Source organism: Acromyrmex echinatior, chromosome 8 (genome assembly GCF_024713525.1).
Source record: "Acromyrmex echinatior isolate Ae372 chromosome 8, ASM2471352v2, whole genome shotgun sequence".
NCBI classification, from domain to species: domain Eukaryota; kingdom Metazoa; phylum Arthropoda; class Insecta; order Hymenoptera; family Formicidae; genus Acromyrmex; species Acromyrmex echinatior.
This window is the reverse complement of record NC_141859.1, coordinates 136,949-160,522: the sequence shown is the minus strand read 5'-3', so window position 1 is coordinate 160,522 and position 23,574 is coordinate 136,949. Positions and strand designations below refer to the sequence as shown.

At 36.7% G+C, this 23,574-nt stretch overlaps 1 protein-coding gene and 2 long non-coding RNA genes across 4 annotated transcripts; 1 reads left to right on the top strand and 2 right to left on the bottom strand.

The window, feature by feature from the left end:
- On the bottom strand, window positions 1-10,126 carry LOC105150749 (uncharacterized). The gene is made up of 3 exons (XR_846756.2): window positions 9,936-10,126; window positions 8,301-8,448; window positions 1-8,133 (listed from the first exon to the last, which is right to left on the bottom strand). It is a non-coding gene; the product is annotated as an uncharacterized LOC105150749 (long non-coding RNA).
- A 10,315-nt stretch (window positions 10,127-20,441) lies between these two features.
- Window positions 20,442-21,582, bottom strand: Rrp46 (exosome complex component Rrp46). Its single transcript, XM_011064034.2, has 5 exons — window positions 21,346-21,582; window positions 21,161-21,274; window positions 20,950-21,071; window positions 20,726-20,869; window positions 20,442-20,643 (listed from the first exon to the last, which is right to left on the bottom strand). Exons 1-5 carry the CDS (start codon window positions 21,443-21,445, stop codon window positions 20,461-20,463), a joined length of 663 nt encoding a protein of 220 aa, XP_011062336.1. The 5' UTR covers window positions 21,446-21,582; the 3' UTR covers window positions 20,442-20,460.
- A 125-nt stretch (window positions 21,583-21,707) lies between these two features.
- LOC147908652 (uncharacterized) lies at window positions 21,708-23,567 on the top strand. Of its 2 annotated transcripts, none has more exons than XR_015545900.1 (2): window positions 21,708-22,780; window positions 23,122-23,567. It is a non-coding gene; the product is annotated as an uncharacterized LOC147908652 (long non-coding RNA). The 2 variants fall into 2 exon arrangements; XR_015545899.1 differs by having other exon boundaries at window positions 21,708-22,835.
- The last annotated feature ends 7 nt before the right edge of the window (window positions 23,568-23,574 follow it).

Genomic DNA, 23,574 nt, shown 5'->3' with positions numbered 1-23,574 from the left:
GACTTAATCTTGGAGTTCCAATAAAATTATACTTACTGAAATACGTAAATATGACGTATGCACGACGTAATCATTCCAGAGGATAAGACTTATCGATTTACGTCCTTACATGTACTCTGTTGCGATTATCACTCGTGTTATCTTTCGCGGTTGAATTTGTATATTTTTTCCATTTCTCAAATCTCAGAATATTTTTATTTATCGATAAGACACGATGTGCATTATATTCGCCTATCGGCATTCGTATCTCTATTAATACGTTACAACGTAACGGAGATCTGTGTGTGTACGTGTATGTGTTGTGCGTGTGCCACTTAATTACCACACTCCTTAAATTACTTTCACCACATAAAAAACGAGAGCAGGAACGGTGACGTTATTTTCATCGTTGTAACTTAACATCGCTCTTATCACGTCGACTGTTAGGTCGTATTATGTGTATATACATATACACATGTATATACATATTACTGTCCACACATTACTGTCGTCCATCCACCACCTATCTTCACTTTTACTCTGGTCATTAGCGTGATCGACAGCGCTATTATTTCCCTTTGTGAGATCTCCTGCCGCGCGCGCGCGTAATTAGTATTGCGTAAATCTTATAACGCGCGAGACTATTTTTTAAGACTATTTTTTCTTATTTTATTTTACCGTTTGACGCTTTCACATACTATTTAAGCTTATATTACGAAATGTAGTTAAAAGGATTACATAATAAAAGTACAAGAGAATTCTTTGGATAGCAGCAATATGCGATGATACAAATATCATAACTGTGAATCAATAAATAGGATAAGGATAAGAATTCGTGCATCTATCAAACATATTATATGTTTTCAGAAAATATGATTAAATAGCATATAACAATCGCGTTGATGCTACAAGTAATTTTTTGCTGTTGAAACTTGAAACGATATTTTTGATTAAAAACCACTGCGCTTCTCTCACTTTCGCGCCGGCCAACCAATCGTGAGTTGCGACGATTCGCTATCGTGAGGACGGCTATTCGATGGTACATATCTGGCAATGTGCTGCAAATTGATCATAACCAGGTTTAATTAAAAAAGACGACGCTGGGGGAAGGGCTATTGAGTGCGATTACTCACGAGCGTTTCGTTTTTCCACACCATAAAAGCGCCATCGGCGATGACCCGAAATCAGTAATTGAATACATACATGAAACTTGGAAATATGCATGTTGTATGCGATATTGGAATATTCGAGATATTTTTCAAATATTGAATAAAATTCAATTTACACACATGTAAATGAAACACCAGATAAATATTAATAGAAAGATAATAGCAATAATTTATTAGCTTGCTATATTATATAATTTGTTTTAAAAAAATTTATGTATAAAGAAAGTTTCTTGAATAATAATATTACGTACATTAAAGAAATCAATATTAAAATTTAAGGTAATAAGTTTAAATTTTACTTGAAAATATATGTATATTACGATTTTTAAAATCAAGTAAAAAAAGAAAAGAAAAATGATATCTATATAACGTCTTTTTCTTGCTATTGTCGGACAACCAACTGTGATGAATCGTTCCAACTCGCAAAATTAAGAACAATTTGCGACTGCCGTCGTGAGTTTGAGCAAGTGCAAACAGATAAATCATTTGGCACGATGTGTATAACGCAAAACGGAAGTGTATTACGAATAATCGTAACGTACCACTGATCGATAGACGATCTGGATAGTTTATCATCGTGCGTATTATCACGACCTTTTATCGACAAGCGTTTCACATTGTGATTGCTGTTGTCATAAAAGCTTTCGAAAATTTGACGTTTGAATCCTGCCAGAAACGTCAGATTTTGTAGTGTTCGAAACACTTCCGTCAGATTATCCGTGCGCTAACTAAAATTATCATTGTACGTGGTAATTTGCTAGCGTAAAATAGCAACAATCCTGATACTTGACCGTACAATTGCCGAATCAAGCGAAAGGAGATTGACGAATGATAAATTAATTTTAGTAGCGCATTATAGCATTAACTTAAGACACAGCGCATAATTGTAGAACGCCGCGTTACTGCGACAACGGCGTTACAATTTCCGCTTAAACGACAAGACTAAAAGTACGTCAGGAAGACGTTCTAAAACTATCCAGGACACGCCGGAAGGTTCCTGAAATAAGGTACGTCAGCGGCGGAGTGCGGCGAGGGCGAGCGACGGTAACGGGACTTCCGAAACGTGCCACGGCGTGGGCGTGGGTGGAGGCGACGAGAGAGCGGGTGAGTCAGGAATGTAATCACAGGATTCCCTCGCGATCCTTCGGGACGCTGCCGGGTAGCCATCTTGGATTCTTAGCAGGGTTTCCCTGGCTTACGTGTACGAACGATATACATATATACATATATATATATACACACACATGCGCGCGCGCGCGCGCGTGTGTATATCGTTAGACGTTGACAATGACAGCGATGGCTTCTACCTCTAAACTCGCGGTCCGCTCGCGTGGCTCTTCTCGCTCGTCACGCGCCGCCTTGTGTGGTATGCGATCATTGCGATCCGCTCATGCTCTTGAAATCGCTCATCGCAGACTATGCACGCGAACGCTATGGTAATGGCCGCCGCTTCGGCTTGAAATAAGTGTGGCAAGGTGACGGGGTTAAGGCAAGCATAGTTTCCTGTTACATGCGCGCAGTAACGATCGGTATACAAATCGGTGTAAATTAATGTCGCGTTCTCTGAGCCGGATATACGTTATTTAAGTGTGACCTCGTGGCTGTGCAAGTCGCACAGAATCGAGCGTGTATAGATAATAAGCCGAGGAATTAGCTCTTTTGCTAAAGGTCCATAGCTGACATTTTATACATCGTTGCTTTCTGCATCGCGGTTTTCGATTATACGCGCGACGATGCCATGAATCGAGTTGAATGTGATTGACTGTGAATAATTCTTTGCATCGATTATATTTCAAAGATATTTCATGAATTCTTTTTTATGAATTCTTATATATTTGTCTATTCAAATTTTCCAATACACAAAATCTATCAACTATCATCTAATATTCGTATGCATGTTGTACATAATTTGAAATGCAAACCGACTTTGTTTTGACACATTTTTCATTTGTTTATCTGGAACAATTAGCGATATTTAAATGATTTATATTAATAGATAGTAAACATAAATGTTTAAACGTACACCGGATATAAGAATGAAATTAAATCGTCAATCATTATCATTTATTATTGTCGCGGACAAGATGGATCGACTGTCGATGCAAAATATTTCCAGGTATTTCCTAACAAATGCCAGATAGCAAGTATGCAGCCGTTTACATCGTTTTTAATCAATTCTCTGCGAAAACATGCCGCGCTACTACGCGTTTTAATAAGTCACGTCTTGATATAAGATCATTATGATTCCAATAGAGTTTGTTTATAAGGGAAAACGTATGTTCCGTAATATTTTTGAAAGTAATAATTTTTAGCGAATCAACGTTTTTATTAATTAAACGCGATGCGCGATTCGCGACAAATTGCCTCGATTAAAAAGTCGTTTGCCGACGTAACGATTGCGAAGCGCGCCGCGCGAAGAATAATCGCTCGAGCGGTAGCGGAAGATTTGTCTATCAGCTTATCGGCCGTCTGTTTCTCTCGCCGTAACTTATATTGTAAACCAAAACCGGTTCGGAATGACTGGTCCGAAATGCCCGTTGGGCAATCCGGATGAAGTTGCATTCTCGAGTTCATTGGTGCATAACGCTGAGTGAGGCTTGATCATCGTTACGTCGCGCGTCGGTGCGACGTTGCATAAATATCGAAAGCGTGATGGAGCGATCCGCCAGAAAAAGAAAGATCTGCCATCGTCGAAACGGACACGGAAAATTGAGAATCCGTAATTCATGACTCGACGGCATCTGCAATTAAACGTGCCGTACACCGGCTGCCTACATCATCGTCTGTCAGTGATATTGTAATTGAAACGGAATAAATTTAATTATCGCCGATGCGATAGATTAATGTTCTCGTGCAACATACGCATCAGCGGTTAATAAACAACGTTAATTGTGCGCAAAATGTTGCATTCTTCAATAGCGCAATCTTAATTAGTAATCAAAGAGAGAAACCATTGACCATTTTGAAATCTTTGTCAATACGTACGACTGTTACTTCATACAAAAGAAATTAGTTTCATACTAAAGACAATTACTTCTAGTTTTCGATCATGGACGGCTGAAAACGAAGACGGTGTGCCTTTTGCCAACCACATATTCTCACCAAGTATCCAAAAAGACGATGCGATGACGACAACAGGAGAAAAAAGACGTTTCTCATAAAGAAGCGTGTAGATATGCATGAGAATTGCATACGGAGAAGAAAGGAAGCAACTCAAGAGCGGGAAGTAAGGCTGCAGGTCGAGTGCGGGAGGTAGGATAAAGCTTGGATAGTCAAAAAAAAGACGAGGGAGAGAGAGAGAGAGAGAGAGATGCGAAAAGGCAAAAAGATAGCTTTCTCCTCTCTACTACTTTTCCATGGAAGACGAAACGACCTGCATGCTTGCACGGTAAAATGGTGTGCCCGGTCTCATAACTCGAGGATTTTTGTCACCAGCTTTAGTCGCAATTTTATGCGCCAGCCTTAAAATTTCCTCGCTTAACGAAGAAGCCCGAGGTGATGATCTGTGGGAAGGACCTGACACATAACGCAAAGCGCTACAATTTTATTCTATCCGAGTATTATGTACGGGAAGTGCTGTGAGTTCTCGTCGAGCGAAAGGACGCACTGTGTTAGAAAACCCAAGTACAAAAATAGTGCCCTTTATGTACATACGCATCCCATATTTCTCTGGCATACACGGCACGAACGTTGCCACGTGATATCAGCGAAACATCGCCCTACTAAATGCTTGAGCCACGATAAATTATTAGCGCAATAATTACGCGTCGTAAAACAGTTCTTTTCCTGTGTTAACGAAGCTACGAAAAAAGCATGTATCTCGCGCACCCTGCACCGTTTGTTATGTCTTCATATCATATACAATTAGCGCCACGTGCAAATTCACCTTGCTCTGTGTTGTGGTGCGAGACACGATATCGTAATATTGTCGACAAAACAATAATGACAATTATTGTTTTAATTAAATAACGCCTTCGTTTTCCTAATCTCTACGATACCATTCACGAAGATTCACGAAGAAATTAGTTTATATCTTCTCGAACAACGCAAGGATAGTATTCTCCTGCTCATATTATCTCAAAGTAAACTATCAATTCTTATCTCAGCTGTAAACTGTCATAGCTGTGACTGTCTTTACTTCTACCAACGTAATAAAATATAGTTTCAACACATAGGAACAAGCACGATATATTTATACAAACACATCAGTTACATGTGTATATTCATAGACGTGATGGAAATTGCGATAAGTAATACTGATGGTAATTTGACTAATCCAGAATGATAATTTTAACTTAGTATTAAAAGTACCGTACACATTTGTTTAAGAAAAATGATATTTTACATTATTCTATCTCGAAATGTTAAACGATTAGATGAGATAATCAATTTTATTTATATATTTTGCACGATTTTGTGAAAAGAGATTACACAATTACTTGATCGAGGCAATCTTTATATCTAGATATAAAACTTTATTTTTTTAATCATATTTGTTTCTTTACTGTGTATTTATCTTCTAAACTAAAATTAAAAGGAAATTTAAACTACTACATTTCTGCAAGTTTTACATTTTGTAACAAAGTTAAATATGAAATATTATGCTTAGATATGTCTGATTTATATGTACTGGACATCACAGACGGGCGCTTCGCGCGTGCTATTTGGCTTTTTACTTTTTGCTATACTTAAATTGCTTAAAAATACAATTAATATTATTACACTGGTTATACTAACCTCTCGATATACACAACTATCAAAATATATATGATGACATGAAATAAGCGCAGCGAGAGAATCGGTGTTATAAAATAAAAAAAAAAGGTCAACAATAAACTTGAAAAATTTCGAGAGAACTTTGATATGTTCGAGTATTGATTTAAATGCAATCTTATACATATATATATAAAGAGAATAAATGGTAATTATAAAGCTTCTTGCATACATATTTATTAAATTAAATATGTAAATTAATTTCTACCTAATTTTAAATATAAAACAGTCTATCGATTCCGACATCATTATGCGCTATATGCATCTTTGTAATATCATAATATATACACATGTATACATTGAAGCTCATAGCGATTATTATCATTAAGAATGCGAGCGATATTCATCAAGAAGCGTGTACAAAATGACAAGATCGCATAATTATGTCTCGTTTGCGATAATCTTGACAACTTAAAAGTCATTTGATCGGTTAAATAATAGTTTCCATTCTACATATAAGTATTTTCAAGGAAAATATTCACACCTGTTACTGTTATGCATAATCATAAACACACTGTCATTATTATTATACATATTATCGTTACGTATAACAGTGTATACAGTGGGTCATAGAAAGGTTGCAACACTTTTTTTATACGTTTCGGAACTCAGCCTTGTTCGTAGAACGGTTGAACATAAATGATTAGATTCATAAGTAAGAACTAACCGCTCCGATGGGGAACAGCATTTCGAAACCCATCGAAAAAAAGTGTTGCAACCTTTCTGTGATTCACTGTATATGTATTTTAATGATTAAATATGTTCTCTCAATTTTAGTTGTAATTTAAAACAGAAAAGACTGTATCCTTTTGTACAAAGTTTAAAAATTGATAATTTTTCTAATTATAAAATTGATATATCTTCTTTACACAATTTATTATATAATTTTGTATATTAATCAATAATCAAAAGCGCATATTTGTTGAACAGATGATGAACAGATAATGAAATATTTCCTAGCTTCACCACGCGAATAAAATTAATTTGAATGGCGCGCCTAAGTAGTAGCATTATTCTGAGTGCAGCGATTCATAACTATAACGAGATTAGTCTGGCTGAACTCTTCGCTATGAGACTTATTGTTTGCACTTATCTCCTTATTCTGCAAGATTTCTCTACCATACTCATACTTCTGATATAATATAATATAAAAAATATACTCGCTACTTTCCGGCACTCCCGTTTCATGCTCTCATTGATTGTGAGTTTAGAAAGCCCAGTTATAGAACATCCGGTCGTTGAACATCCTCTTTCCCACAACATTGGATATAATATCACACTAAAAAATTAAATCTAAATTGCACATTATGAATTGCATGTTATAAATAATATGCAATTTGTAACGCAATTTAGACTTTTGTTAAATAATAAATAATTTTCAGAGATTTTCTCTACAATATTTTTTATTATATTACAGTAGACAAAATAATGATTGGTTTAATAAATGCAATTAATATATGAGGTGTTGAAAGAAGAGGTCATTCTTGACACATTATATCACGAAAAAACGTATCAATTTTCTTTCGGCAATATAATTGTATATACTGCGTAAATATACAATTAAAGAAAAAATGGCAGATGCAAAAACTCTCTCTCTCTCTCTCTCTCTCTCTCTCTCTCTCTCTCTCTCTCTCTCTCTCTCGCGATCGTGGCGAGCAAAGAGTGAATTCACGAAAAGAAGAGGACGTTCTTAAACCTAACGTTAATTAGTTTCGCCTGAGTTAATGACTTTTTCCCTCCTAATCAGGTAATTCCGTATCTCTTTAAAATAATCTCGCCGCCCGTCCGCTAATGAAATTCTGAACTCGTTACTTACACTCGCGGCACTCTCCACTCACCTCCCTTTCACCGACCCTTACGTTCTTTCCCTTCCTTTCTTTCCTACGGGAAAGAAGAGCACACAAGAAGCGAAAAAGACCGCAGCATCTGCTCGAAGTTTATCTTGTCTTCTCTCATAAAAGATGTATTAAGAATTTGGAAATAAGAAGATTATATATTGTACGCATTAAAATTTTAATAAAGCTATACATAAAAGTAATGTACAATATATAAACGCTGTGTATATGTTACGTAAAGGGAGAGAGATATCAAAATATCTTTTTCACAGACATACGATAAAAATATTAGCAATGTGTACAATATTATGTAAAATTATGTCAAATTAAATGAATGGAAGAAGAAAAATTATAATTTGTCGCGTTGTAATGGATACCTACAATAAAATAATACGTAATTTTAATGTCAGTATAAATAACTATAGTAAATATATTAATAATATGTTAATACTGCTTATAGACACAAATCTGCAATCATATGAGGAAAAAAAAACAGGGTACCCATATTTGACGTATGTACAATAAAGCGACGTATTATATTTACCATCCGAATAACATGTCGATTTTCACCAACAGAAGATCGCGTTAGGCACAAGATGCAGCGGCTCAAGTTTTCTGACGATGAAGATTCACGCGCGAAGACGAAACCCAAGGAGGCTCGGGACGTCAATGTGAAACATCACCGTGGCGCCCTACAAATAGAACAGACGGGATTTCGTTGCGGCGTGCTCGAAATACGCATGTCACTCGCGTCGACATTTACAATCCTCCTCTTTCTGGCAGCGACATCTTACTCGCTCTTTCTTTTTCACAATAATGTTTTCGAATTTATGAAAGTGAATGCGGAATAGAGAGAGAGGGGGGGGGGATGGAGGGGGGATTTGCGCGCGATCCTGAACTGAGAAGTATAGCACTTTAAAAAGCGCCAATTGTAATTGTCTTTTAATTGAGGATTCCATATCTATACCTACACCTCTCCTACTTACAATTTAAAATAGTTTCAGCTATACGTCACGATAATACATAATTAAAACGGAATTAGAATCAACAATGAATTTATGTCGAGTTATTCTCTCAGGAAGGAATGATCGTAGAAATAAGAGAAGAAGAGACGGAAAAGACGCAAGAAGAGTTAGACCATCGAAAGAGGAGGTGCGAAATTCAGCAACGAATTCTGAAATTCCGTGCGGCATCTTTGGCGTCACGGGACAAGAGCGCGGCCGCACATGCACGTACGAACGTACGAACGTACGAAGACGCGTCCCGAATAACCGTTTACCGTTGAGCTTAGGAATGTTACGAACCGCCACAGGCTTGCAAATTGTTCCCATGTTGCGCCCGCACAGCCGTTGTCAAGAAATTTCCCAAGGGTTCTACCTACCCCGTCGCGGCGCGGATGGCATACCGAACGAGTAGATCCGCGGCTTTGCGTATCCGGCATTCACCAGCATATTCACGTAGCGCTAAGCGCGCTCGACGGCGCGGCGATTCGGCTCGTTCACGCTACGAATCTCTCAAATTATATGACGAGATATATATGATATACCTCGGGCGCGAATCGCCCAAATGTTGATCGAAAGCTCTCGCCCTGCTATAAATAAAATTACATTCAAGAATATCCTTCTTTGATTAATCGTTTAGCATATTCTTTCTTTTAAAGACACAACAATAATTTATAGATATACCATGAGAGATTCAAACGATCCGCTTTCGCATCTCTTTCTGCAGGAATAAATATACAGCTGCAAGTAATTAACTAGTAAGTAGATATAATTGATGTTGAATGAGTACTCGTATCTCGAACACTAGATATCTATCTCCAGCCAGCAGTTTCGTTTTAAGACAAAGATCGCGCTCGCTGGCATGAGTGCACAATATAACGGATCGTCTGGTCACCGAGAAGTTAGTGGCCGCTGTCCAAACGGTTGAAAAGCTTATATAGGCACTCGGGATTGCCATTCGGTCGTCCACTAATCGGAGAGGAATTAGATGAATATCTTACCTGGAAATCGAGACCGGGAACCTGACTCTTTAACGGAGAGGAGGAAGGTCCGCACACAGGCGAGCGAGAGAGAGAGAGAGGGGGGGGGGGGAAGGGAACGGTGAAAGAGAAATGGATGAAGGAGGAGAAGAGTCTTCGCCCGGTAATATAGTGGCCGAGCCGATCGCAATAACTTACTTTGAATAAATGAAACGCCGCTTCGCGCGGCGCAGCGAGGCGATTCCGGACGCGAGTCAGGTTTCGCCATAAAGCGGCAGTGGTGTCCCTTCAACGCGACGCGACGGAACAATGCCTAAACACTTGCTGAAGCAAACGTAAGAGACGATGGCGTAGACGACGATGCCGTACGAACGACGTCGTCTGGCAGCTTTGACTGTCAGCTTCGTTCTAATTTAGTCTCGAGCCAGTATTTCTCTTAATCCTCGAAACATGGCATGTTACGACATATCTGCTATTTCTTGGGTCATCGTAAAATTTTTTTATTGCACTTGGAGAGTTAATTTGCATCACACACATATTTCAAAAGTCTGTTTTCGCTTCTAGAAAATTGAAGAAAATTATAGAATCTCTCTCGGATCTCTATTCTCGTCCTCAAGTATTGTATGTGACGAAAATATGCTGTGTCTAATTGTACATAAATAGCATTGCTATTTAGCATAACACGGCCCAAATAAAGCCGAGGGCGGAAGCGAAGTAAACCGCGTAATCGATTATCCTCTTCCGCTGGGTCCTCCCTCGTCTCGGTAGAAATGTAATAGCGTCGGGGTTTAGTGCAGAATTGACTGTGAACGTATAGTGGTATAGGGGGAGGGCAGAGCCAGCCAAAGTAGTAACAGACTGCGCGAGTCCTCACGTTGTCGGAATTTACGAGACAGTCGAGCCATCTTTTACAGGAAGCAACCAAGCAACGCATACGCCGTACGGAGGATTTTCAGCCATTGTATCGATCCAGGGTCTGCCTCTTTGATAAGGCAGTGGATGACTAACAAAGATTTCAGAAAACGATGCTTGAAACAAAATTTTCGGTGCTATTCACTCTTTTCACTTGGACAATCTTCCAAGTTCGAAGCGCTTCTCGTGATTTTGCCGTTTTGTAAGAGCGAGCCTTAAAATCAAGCGCGGCCAGAAATCATTGATTTTTGCTCTTCGCTCTTTATTGTTTGGCAGGCATTAGTCTATATTAGCTATATCATTAAGCTTCCGTATATGCTTTACACACACACATATATATATATATATATATATATATATATATATATATATATGTATGCAGTTGTTTTTAAATAATCCATTACCGGACCTTCGAAAATCCATTAAATGATACAATATAATTAAAGCGAATGCCTTTCTCATGTGTTTATGTTGGATTTAATCCCAATGCCCTCGCATCAGAAAAGTCTAGTCGGGAAATTAAATGATGCTGCCGGCTATTGTGTATACCGTACATTGTATTGTGTACGATTGTTTCCGGAGTTTCCGTCGGACGGCGATTCTCTTTATTTTGCACTGGCCGTGAGCAACACGAGAGACGTTGTCTGGATCGTTATTAAATCAAGCCCGTCGTAAATAACGTTTTGCTATAAAAGATTAAAGTTCGATAAAGCACAAAAAGTAATTGAAGTAGACGCCCCGCTAGCCGTTGCTACATTGAATTTAATCGGTATGCCATTATCTGGATTGCGATTCCGCGATCCGCAACATTTGATATATAGCAATTAAACGAACTACACATTGTGCAAAAACACATCGTTTGCTTCGATATTTCTCTTTTTCTTTCTTTTTTCTTTTTTTTTTACTGGATGTGCACTAATCGCGCGAAAGATTACTTTAGCATTTATTAAATTTATCGTAAATAACATTCTTCTCATAGACTGGATGAAAAACCTCAATAACGCGATATAAAGTGATCAAAGCACCCGCCTTTCCTATGTCCGTACGATATACGATCGCACGAAGTGCGATACGTTCACGAAAATTAAAACGTCTAATCGAAATTTCAAACGTTCGATCGGGACGACTGTGAGAGATAAGCTTCGCATTTCATTATAAAGAATCGTCAACATTTTAATAACTCAAGTTACTTTAAATCCTCTATTAACCCTTCAAGTTATTTCGAATTTTTATGTCGATGGACTTGCGTTTGATTGCAGCCACGAGCCATCTACGATAGACGTTATTAAATCAAGCCCATCGTAAATAACGCATCTCCGCGTACTTCTCCGTTCCATCCCATCGACCATCGCGTTCGCGTATGTCTATCTATCTCCCTTGCTCTTTATCTGTATCAATAATCATGCACTAAACTCGCTCTCGTTCGTTTCGTCGCTAATTATTTTAATTGGCCGTTGCACATTCAAAAGAGATACCCAGAAGGAAGGTGGAATCGCCCAGCGGCGACTCTTCGCCGACTACGACTGCTTCGATTACCGATCGCGTCTGCCGTCCTCTCTTTGTCTCTCCCTTTTTCACTGCCCCTAGGCGTTTCGCTCGATTTCACTACCTTAGTTAGTTTTTATTTTGCCCTCGCTGCAGCATGAAATCGCTCGTTAACATATTGATTGGCGATGACGGGACACGCGGTGGTGGGCCCTGTTTGAGAAAATTGAAAGAAATCACGGATTAATATTGCCGTATTCGATAATGTCATGTGGCAAACGCATGTTTCGTTTAATATAATTAATGACGATGGAATCACTGATTTTGTAATCTTTGTAACCTTGTATTAATTATATAGCATAGGAAAAGAAATTGCGCGTTCAACTGATGTACATGGTAATTACGTAATGGCAGGCTTTGTTCTCGCAAGGGAATAATTTGCTTTTATATACAATACAATCAACCACCAGAGATTTACCACCAAAAGAAATAACTGTGAATTGATCATAGAAAATATTTAAAGGATGGTAATTGCGTCGATTTGAATCTGCTTTGAAAATTGATCCACAAAAAGCTATAAAAGCCGCAAAAGTCAATCGGTTGAAAAGTTAGAAAAGATATCGTAATTTTGAAACGATCGGAGGGATCACCATTATTAGCAGATCTAGCTCGTAACTAACTATTAGGTGTTGGAATTAATTCGTAGCGTTTTTTAATGAAAGAATGTTATTTATTTCACATGAGCATTAAAAAATACATTAATGAAAGTACTTCCCATCTCTTGTAAAACGCTACGAATTAATTCCAACACCTAATACAATTATAGCCATTAATAGATAATTTTACTAGTAGTAAACTCAAATTAAGTCAAAGGCTATGTGTTACTTTATCGAATTTTTCTATTTTTATTTTATATGTATCTACATATATGAGGAAATTGGAAAGATTGTGTACGGGATTTCTCTCTCAATTCTCACATCTCTCTCTCTCTCTCACACACACACACACACAAAATCGAGTATCACAGTTTAGTGAAAGTGACGTAATTGATCGACACATTAAGTGAATTGGAGCGTGTTGGCTCATTATCGATATGCGTGTCTGTGACACAGCAAGTGATTTGAAACATTTCAGAGTGATCAGCTAGAACAGACCGCGACTTATCGCGCATACACTGGGACAGAGTAGAGTCTGCTTATCACATTCAATCTCTTCGCGCAAAACGCGAAGAACGTCTCAACTGGCGGCACGCATAAATCTTGGTTCGCCACAAGTGTGGGGATACCGAGATGGGAAGAGAAGAAAGAAGACGAAGCGACGATAGTGGACAGAGCGGCGAGCGGCGACGAAAAAGGAAGAACAGATCGTGCTGCGAGCTGCGACGAGAAGAAAACGATGAAAGCTCCGGAGTCTAGTCACGGGCACGAGCACGAGCACGGGAAACAATCGGCCGATCACGTGGGTGACGATCGGTCGCGAAAGTCGGGAACAGAAGTCTGTGCGATGGCAGCCAATGCGACGAGAGCGGCGAAACCGATTCACAAAGCCAGGAGCTCCGCCTACGTGGATGTCGGCTCATCCTTCATTCTCATTCTTCTTCTCATCGCGCGGTCCTTCTTGTTGTCGTTTCTGTTGCTGCCGACTGCCGTTGCTCTCCTCGTTTCTATATTCCCCACCTTTGCTGCCATGCGGACTCTACGTGCCCCCTCCCTCCCCCTCCTCTAACATACATCCTCCTCGTTTCAGCGAACGAGAGATTTCAAACGTTCACCCCGCTCTTTCTTTCCTTACCTTTATTCGTGTCAATTAATGTCTTACCGAATACACAACGTTGCGCGGCTACCTTTTCCGTATCGTTACTCTCTTCTGCTTGCCCCTTACTTACCTATCTACCTTCATTTTATACCATTCTTCGTTTACCAGAGCGGATTGATCGATGGCACAAGCTGTCGCGATGAATTGGATCTCGTTGCAGTATTTTTGCAGGGCTTTGCATGGTGCCCTCCATTCTTTTCGAAACCTCAAGTTCAATTCACAGATTGTCATGTGTCCTTCAGTAACGATTGTATTATTTCCGAAATAGTTGGACATATCTTATAAACATCTCAGAATATAAATCACTGTCTTGATAACGCGTACCTTGATACTATAATAATGAGCACCGTCTCATATGTTACCTTTCGTTTGTATAAATTTTAGATTAGTCGAGTGCGTATGTGCGCGCGCGTGTGATGTGTATGATGTGACAATAATAATAATAATAATAACAATAACACACGTAAAAGTATTATATACACATAAAAGTATACAACACACATAAAAAACGCTTGACATAGAACGTCATAAAGTGATATTCAATGCTGTTTTTTTAAGTTCTTTCTTTCTGTTTAGAAGTCGCAATTAAAAATTTGCATTCCAATATCACAGATCTACATTGATAAGTATTCTCTGGAATTAAATACCGTTGTATACATACATTAAGTATGCGAATGCAACAAATGTGACTATTGGTGTGAAAGAAATTGTACAAACTTCTGGAAAGACACTTCGAGATACTATAAAGAGGCAACGTGGCAGTTATCAGGTAGATCTGGTAGACTAACGCCCATAGCATAAATTTCGAAACTTCCACTTTTACGGATAAACCGAGCTAATGAGGCAGTTTGGTTGCGTCATGGAGCGCCGGTTATATTTTTCTCCGACGTATCGTACGCTTGTCCGTCTATCTGTCCGTCCATCCATCTATTCCGACTCTTCATGGTCGATCGGACGCAGGCCGATCCGGTAGCCGTGCCTGGTGCCGATACTGAGGACTGAGGAGGAAGAGAGAGACATCTTGGCGGAACGTAGCGAGGAGGAGATTGACGTGGCACGCTGTCCTGCTTGACAAGAATGTGACAAGAACCAAATGGACTTCGCTCTCTCTCGCCCGTTCCACTCCGCGTTCACCAATGTTATAGGCAGCTTCAACGCTAAAATCTGAGTCTGTTTTTCTTATTGTCTTAACTCCTTCAGCGCAGAAAAAGAAGATCGACGATTGTCCGTAGAACGCTATACGTCACATTAGATCATTTATTAGTTTTATAGACCCACGAGAGTCGTAATTGCACCATTTGCAAATGCGATTCATGGTTATCGAATAAAATAATTTATATAAAACGATTAATATCTTTATTCGTGCAATTTGCTGACATGAATTAGTAGTTTTCGGATTCGAACGAAAATCAATCGCATGTCGCATTTCATTTTTCGATGCATACTGAAAATTTATGCTTTCAACATTTGGATGTGAAAAAAATTCAGTCAACTTTGAGGGAGAGCGCAAGAATAGCGGAATGGACCATGAAGAAAAATCATATCGTTCAGAGGTGTAATACTCATTGCTGACCACCCGTGGTGTCGCAATGAACGGATCATTTTGCCGGTTTTTCTCGGTTATTAAGAAACTATCAATCTTACTCGGCGATCCAATCGGACAACGTTACACCACGGGATACTTGCATGGTGTTCACGCGGGAACATCTTGGTTCATTGCCCTTCCGTTTATTACAATATTACAATCATTCTTAGCTTTTCCGACACCTTTATCGACACCGCCGACCAATTACACTCATTCTTGTACAAGCATAATTTATCGGAATCGTTATTCAATTACTTACGCTTCCTTATTCATTCAAAACTTGAATGCTCGAAGTATTCGTTAACAAAAGCCCTCGTTCCCAAGTCATACATGGCACACATTGACGTGCAATTTTTCTCGAACACAAGACGGTTGACATTTTGAATTTTTTATTTCGTTAACTTTCTAGTAAGATTTCTTCTTGTAACACATGCAAAGAATAAATTGTTAATAACGAGATCGTTATTAATAATTCGCTAATAAACCGTATTTATACGATCACACGGCAAAACATGGGCAAAAATAGCACGTCAATATTCAGAATACCGTGATAAATTTAGAGAATTTAGTGAATGAGACGAGTGACAAGGATTCATCATTCCCAACACGAGAAGTCTGCATCTGAGCCCTTGACCGATAGAGATGAGGTGCACGATCCCTCTAGTGTCAGTTCCTCGACATACGATTCCTGTCCTACACACGGCGGCTGTCACTTCCAGTCATGTTATGCGTCAAGTGACTTTTGCCTTCGACTTGGCATCGCGCTCATTGTTTGTTTTCTCATCACTTTTAGATATTGTTAGCTTATTTTAATTTCAAAGCATTACGCGGTTAGAGCATTACGCGAGATCAAATTCTTTGATCTCTCCAGAGATCTCTTCTAATTGCATATCAATGCGTATAGATATATCCTTGAAAGTAGGAAATTTTGAAAAGAGATTATTATGTCTCCTTAAATGACTTATTAAATTTAATGTCATAATATTTTTTAATAATTATTTTTAATATGGATATAATTATTAATATTTTCAATATAAATGATATGATTGAAAAATAAATCGAGATAAATTTAGAAAAATCAAAATTATGATACATAAATTTATTAATTATACAACTAAATATTGCTAAATAAATGTTTCAGCGTTCATTAAGACATCGCGATTTTTAATTGCAAGAATCACGATCTCCTTCATCGCGTAGACGACTGGAGACATTCGAAGCAAAACGGTCGTAAATCGTCTCGAGCCAATCGGATGTGGCGAAGACAGCAAAGGGCCTTACTATCGGCGGCATTGGGCAAAGGGCCCAGGTCTACACTGGCGTGTCCAATCCTTCGCGTAGTGCCCTCGGAGCGATTACCTTTGCAACCTTAACTTGATCGTTCATGCTAATTTCATAACAACTACCCTTGCGCCAATGGGCGAGCACCAACTTAGAGGGCCAGAACGATGAGCGGCCCTCAGATGGAAGGAGAAATGAAACCAAAAGAGTCTGGACTGGGCCCACCTTCGAGCGGAGGTAATGAAAGATGGCTATTTTGCACTGAAATGCATGTTCGAATCCTATATATATATAAGCGTATCGTAAAATGGAGAGCTCATCCGTGGCTTTTAACTGAAAATAGGAGAATAGCATGCTAAGGCGAAGGTTGCTATTCTATACAAACGAGGAACGGGGGCCACTAGGATACCGTATGTGTTGTCATAGCGCTTGACAAGTGGTGGTCGTTTAAAATTATTTCGCGTACTGAGAATTTATTGGCCGGACTAACTACAGCAACATCGCGTTACATTAATTTAGATGTATGTATCAGGCGAAACGTAGAGATATTACATGGAAGAAAAATATTAATAGCAAAAATGTTTTTCGAAAATAAACTTTTGTACATTTTTAATAAACATTTTTAAGTGCAAAAATATTCGCTTCTTATTAAATTTTTTAATAAGTTTTTTATGTTTTTTTTTTTTAGAGCAGGAAGAGATCTTAAAATCAAGTAACATTATTGCTTTCACACTATAATTGCAATTGGAATATTTATAAATGTAAAACAAAGTGTGAAATGTGATGTTAAATTATGACTTAAGAAGATTAAACATAGTATATTCAGATCGAGACATACACGTAAAACATATAGTTTTTAACAAGATGAAATTGCTTCGTTGTGTCGCATGATGAATCTCAAGATGCTTCTATCTACATACATAATTGGCAAATCGCAAAACATATTTCGCAAATGTTGACGTGCAATGACGATCATCGCACGCAAGATACACGCAGAGGAAAATTAATTGCACGCAATAAAAAAAAAAAAACAATTGTAAATTTTCATTTTGCATCTGCGTTTATGTAAATACGTTTTACGATTTACGAATTATGTAAAGTAGAAGCATCTTTAGGTTCTCACTATTATATAATTGCGATCGCAATCTCGCGTTCAGATAGATTTTCATAGTCTAATTTTATTGTCCTCACATTTTATTTGTTAGCATCTTCTAAATCTTCTTCTAAAACTTATATTTTTAATTTAAACTTAATTATGTAACTTAATTACGTAGCTATCAAATAATTATTTTACACGATTTAAATGTTTATTTTTACATAACGGTTTGATTTATTTGCGAAATAATACTGTGCTTTACCATATTCGTAAGCTACTAGCGACAGGTAGCTTTAATACCGCATTGTGTAATGTACAACTAGGACAACGCGCATATACTTCCGGGTACAATATCGAGCCAATAAGCAAGAAGTCGAATTTATTATCAATATAAAAGATTGAGAGGTAGGAGAAGATAGTGCGGTGCATAATAATATTTCGCGTTTCACAATTTTTTGCTCATCCAAAGGTATATCTACCCTCTCCGAGCTCATCGCCAAGTCGCCGCGACTTGCCGGTGGCTCTCCCAGTTCAGCTGTGAGTATTAATTTCACGAGAGAAAGAGAGAAACGAGAGGAGAAAGGCGGGGAAGAAGAGAAGCTGCTGGACGAGCAGCAGAGGGGGCAGAACAAAACGACACTGAAGACCATCTATGAGATGAGAAAATAATAATAAAGTGGAAATGAGCGAGCCGGTCCATAAATTGCTCCGCTCCTTGTTAATGGTCTGAGGGCCCGAGGCGACCTCAGTTAAACGCGGCCCGGTCTGACCCGGCTTTGACTGTTGTCTTTCTCTTTCACTCTCCCGTTCTTTCTCACTTTCTCCATCTCACTCCGCTTCGGACTTCTCTTGGTCTTGGGCCCGGCCGGAGAAGATCTGGTCCGACCCGTTCGAGGCGCTTATTCTCTCTTTCTCTTGGAAGGCTCATTTCTGTACTTAATGGACGTCCAGAGATGTTCCCCTTCCATACTAAATCTTTGGATTCTTGAGAGCCAGAAAGAAGGACTAAAAGGGTCCGGAGGACACAAAGGATACACGTCGATGGTAGGTACAGCCTGTGATTGGCGACCAGGCGTGGCTCTACCGACAGATATCCGCTCCTCTTTAAACGCATCAGAATCGAACGTACGCTGAATACAAGTTGCATTTCCAGAGTGTTCACTTTCGAAACTGCACGAGCTTCTTGACAATAATATATATGCGAAACAAGTGATCAAAATCGAACAATGTTAAAGCTTACGACTACTTTTATATACAACTAAATGTTTCTTTTTATAATGTTATATGAAACAAATAGAAAAAGAGAGAGGGAGGGGGAGAGGAAGAGGGAGAGGGAGCAGAAGAGAGGGGGGGGCAAGGGAGGAATAGCTTCTGACTATATATTATTCTATTCGCTATTATATGTGTTACTCTACATCTCTTAAGACTTAAATTAAGTTGTTTTGTGTCAATTATATATTTGTTCTTATAATTAAATATCACATTGATAATATATTTCAATGATTATAAAAAAATGATAATTATCAAAATAAATACACTAAAAATGTTACATGCATAGTACAAAATATAGAGATTCTTCTCTAGAAGAAAAAGTAATTCATTAGCATTATACATATGTGTATATGTATATGCAATTTAATATTAATCAAATCAATTATTTATAATAAACGTTAATTAAATATTATTTAACTTTTGTCTGCAACATATATATTTTCTTCCTAAATTTATTGTTTTAATGTTAATACTTTCATCAAGAGTTATATACACAGTGTGTATTTTCTTAATAAAATCATCTATAAGAAACAGATTCTGTTAGCGCAAGCTTTGAAAAATATAATATTTTACTCTGAAATACACATTCATTTTGTTGTCGCTCGAAACATTTGATAAAATTTGAAACTTGATACTACAAATATGAATTAGGAATTTGGGTATATTTCGATGATAAAAAAGAAAGAGTGTATATGATACACCAGAGGGCAGTAGGAATCAGGAAGTATATTGCATCCTCTTTCGGAAATATTTAGAAATTGAAACACAAATTCATGATCGATAGAAGCTAAGAGAAGAAATATATATTTCCTTCTTTAACTACGAGCGGTATAATAAAGGAAATTTAATTGTTTTTTATTAAACATAATATAAATATGAAATTTAGGCATTAAAATGTATTGAGTATACCAATAATATATTCTTATTTATAATTGATAGGGATATATTATATTTTACTCCATCCAATAATACGTTAATGTAGACATACACGTAGATAGTTCAACAAATATTCTATGCATTAGAAATTGTTCAAATATAGGTATAACTTGTGTTTCAAGTTATACATTTGAATAAATATTCGCAATTAAAAAATTGATATTAAATTTATATTAAGATTGATAATATCTCTTAATTTATATCTTCGAGCTCACAGCATATCAAGAATAAAAATTTATCTATGGCTAAAATAATTATTTTTAGTAAATTAATATGCATGTTTAAGATTTTATTGATTCAGAAGATGGTAAAAAAAAGAACATTTATTTGAAAATAAAATATTATATTATATTTGTATACTTTTTTGTTACTTCTCTATAATAATCAAACACACATTTACTGACATGTCTGCACTTATCCATAGAAGTCAAGAATTCATTTTGAGAAAATCGACCGGTACTATGACAGCATACAATATCTTTGTTAATACTGTCAAATGCATACGTAAATTCTGCTCTTGCATTCTGTAAATAAGTTAATTACACTAAGAATAAAATATTTCTTGAGAAAAAATACATATCTAATCATTTCTTATTATTTAAATACTTTTAATTGTGAGCTGTCAGGATCCATGATTATGTCCCCTGTTTCTTTTTCTATCATGCAACTGATAGCTGCGACGGTAAATCTCATGGAAAGTCCTGAATTTATTAGTGCCAAACATGATGCATTAATAGCACAAGCTAGTAACTGAAATTTTATTTTTTTGCTTAGAATTTAATTTTTATTTACAAGATTTATTATTAATATATGACGCAGAAAACTCTTACCCCACCAGAATCTTGCATCTCTTGTAGGTTAATGCATACCATGGTATTGGGATGAAATGAAACTAATATAGCCGATTCACATGTCTCTTTTATATATGTTTCAATTAATCTGTCATCCACTTCTAAAATAATTGATAGACAATTATCAGGTTCAAAACAATGCTGAAACTTAACAGTTCATAACTATTTCAATTTTGAATGACAAACTTACTCGCTGGTCCTTTAAGAGGTGTATATGTAACTTCAATAGAAACTCTGTCATATGCCATTTTTTGACTTTTTGCTTCCAAGGGCCCATTTACACCCGCAATAATTGTGGTATCACCTATAGTGTAGGAGAATAATTGAAATATTGTATTAACAATTAATATTATTCATGATGTTTATTATATATACCTTGCATGAACATTGTAGAACCATCAGATCTTGATAATAAATTAATTTCGCAATTTATTGGTCGTAATATACAATTAATTTCAGTATCTTCTTTAGTCATTTTATCTTACAATAAAATTTCTGCTCATATAATAATAGGCAAGACAACACTATGTAAGAGGTTAAAGTGATTAGAAAGGTTAGGAGTACAAGATGCCATGGATGAAATATTATTAAAGATGGTCTACGGTCGGTCCTAGGCAAATTTTCGTGACTATATCAATGGAGCCACGTGAGTCTGGGGATAATTGAAGAACTATATCGACAATTAATAAAAATTTGCGATTAGAACATAAATATATAATCGATAACATTACTAAATTCATGATTTTTTTATTATTGAAATAATCGTTGTATAAATAAGTATGCATATTTTTAAAATTATAATATCTTATGTATTGTCGAAAATTTACAATTTTTTTCTCTGCAGTTATTATCTCTATCGATAATCAAACTCGGATGATAACATTAAAATCACAGCTTTGAAAAATAGAATATTATTATAATTGTTTTGAACGTATATATATGTCTATGAAATTAATAAATCATAAAATTAGTATCGTATTATCAATTTCTTACTCTTAATCACTTACATTTGGACAGTCACGCGAATTCCATAAGAGCCGACTTTAAAGGCGTATACGTATAAATCCATATATGTATAGATGTACTCTGCATACGTATAAATGCATACGTATAAATCCATATACGTATAGATGTTACTCAAGATTTGAGATGGTCTTAAATTAGTGATTGAGATATCAAAGAGTAAAAAGAAACAGGAGGGATTGTACAAGGAAATCGTCCCGTAAACGGAATGGAAAGTTATTTTTTAAAAGTAACAAGTTACAGTTACTAGTTACCAATTTTTAAAAGTAACTCGTTACAGTTACCGTTATTTAAGAAAGTAACTTTTTGTTATTTTTCCGTTACTTTTTTAAAATCGACGATCACCAATCACAGCAGAGGGCTTTCTAGTCTCAAACGCTAAGTGGCTTGTTCAATTGTACCGTATCCAATCGTGTGCAAAATAATGATAAAAATAACTGTAAAATTCGTTACTATTACTAAAAAAATGTCGTTACCGTCAGAGTTACCAAAGGAAAAAAGTAACGCAATTATCAGTAAAGTTATCAAAAAAGTAACTTGTAACTGTAACTTTGTTACTTCCATTCCTTGGGATTTAATAGTGAGGGTAGTTAAATCCGCGGATGTATAATGCGTCATGGCAGCCATCGATGATTAAGTGTCCACTTTTTTTGATACAACAGTTTTAACAGGAAAAAGATCTTGAGCAACAAAACAGTTCATTATTAATAAATATTGTAAAGAGCATCATGGCCGGATGTGTGGTGTATACAACTTCAGCTCGATATTATGGGACAACCTTTCATCGGTTAGTTATTATCAACCATAATGAGAATTTTATATTTTGGAGGTTATACTCTATCGTATGTATATTAGTATATACTAATGTATACTCAAAGAGTAAAGAGAAACAGGAGGAAATATATTAATAGCGGGAATAGCTAAATCTGCGGACACATGTACGTCATGACAGCCATCTTAAGCGTCTACATTTTATGCTAGTATAGCCACTTCCATCCTCTTGTTAGAACCAAACATTCCCTTCTATTTCTCTTTACTCTTTGCATGAAATGCAATTAAGAGAACCATATTAGCATCTTAAGTCATTGCTTAATTGTCTTGAAATTAAGAACAGATTATGGATTCCAGCCTAATAGTATCTCGTCGATGAACTGCTGAACATGTGGCGTCATCAACGTATAAAATAGTATACTCTCAATGCGACAGCATCGTGAGTATATTCGATAAAGAAGTTATCTTTTCAAGATAACGTAGCGAATACATAATTTTGTATATTTCTTCAAATTATTTAATCTTTATTGTAATAATATTACATTTATATTTTATTATTTTCTTAGAGAAATATTACACACTTAATAGTGTGTGTATATGTGTATATAAGTGTGTGTGTGTGTGTGTGTGTGTGTGTGTGTGTGTATGTATGTAATTATTTCAAGTTTTAAGAATGCTTTGATGGTAAAACTACATTATTGATACATATAATATTATCCTCCTAGTGCATTTTTATTAGGAAAAATACTGATGTAACATATATTGTAATGTGAAAATTTAGAAATATAATATATCATGTGTGACATTCTA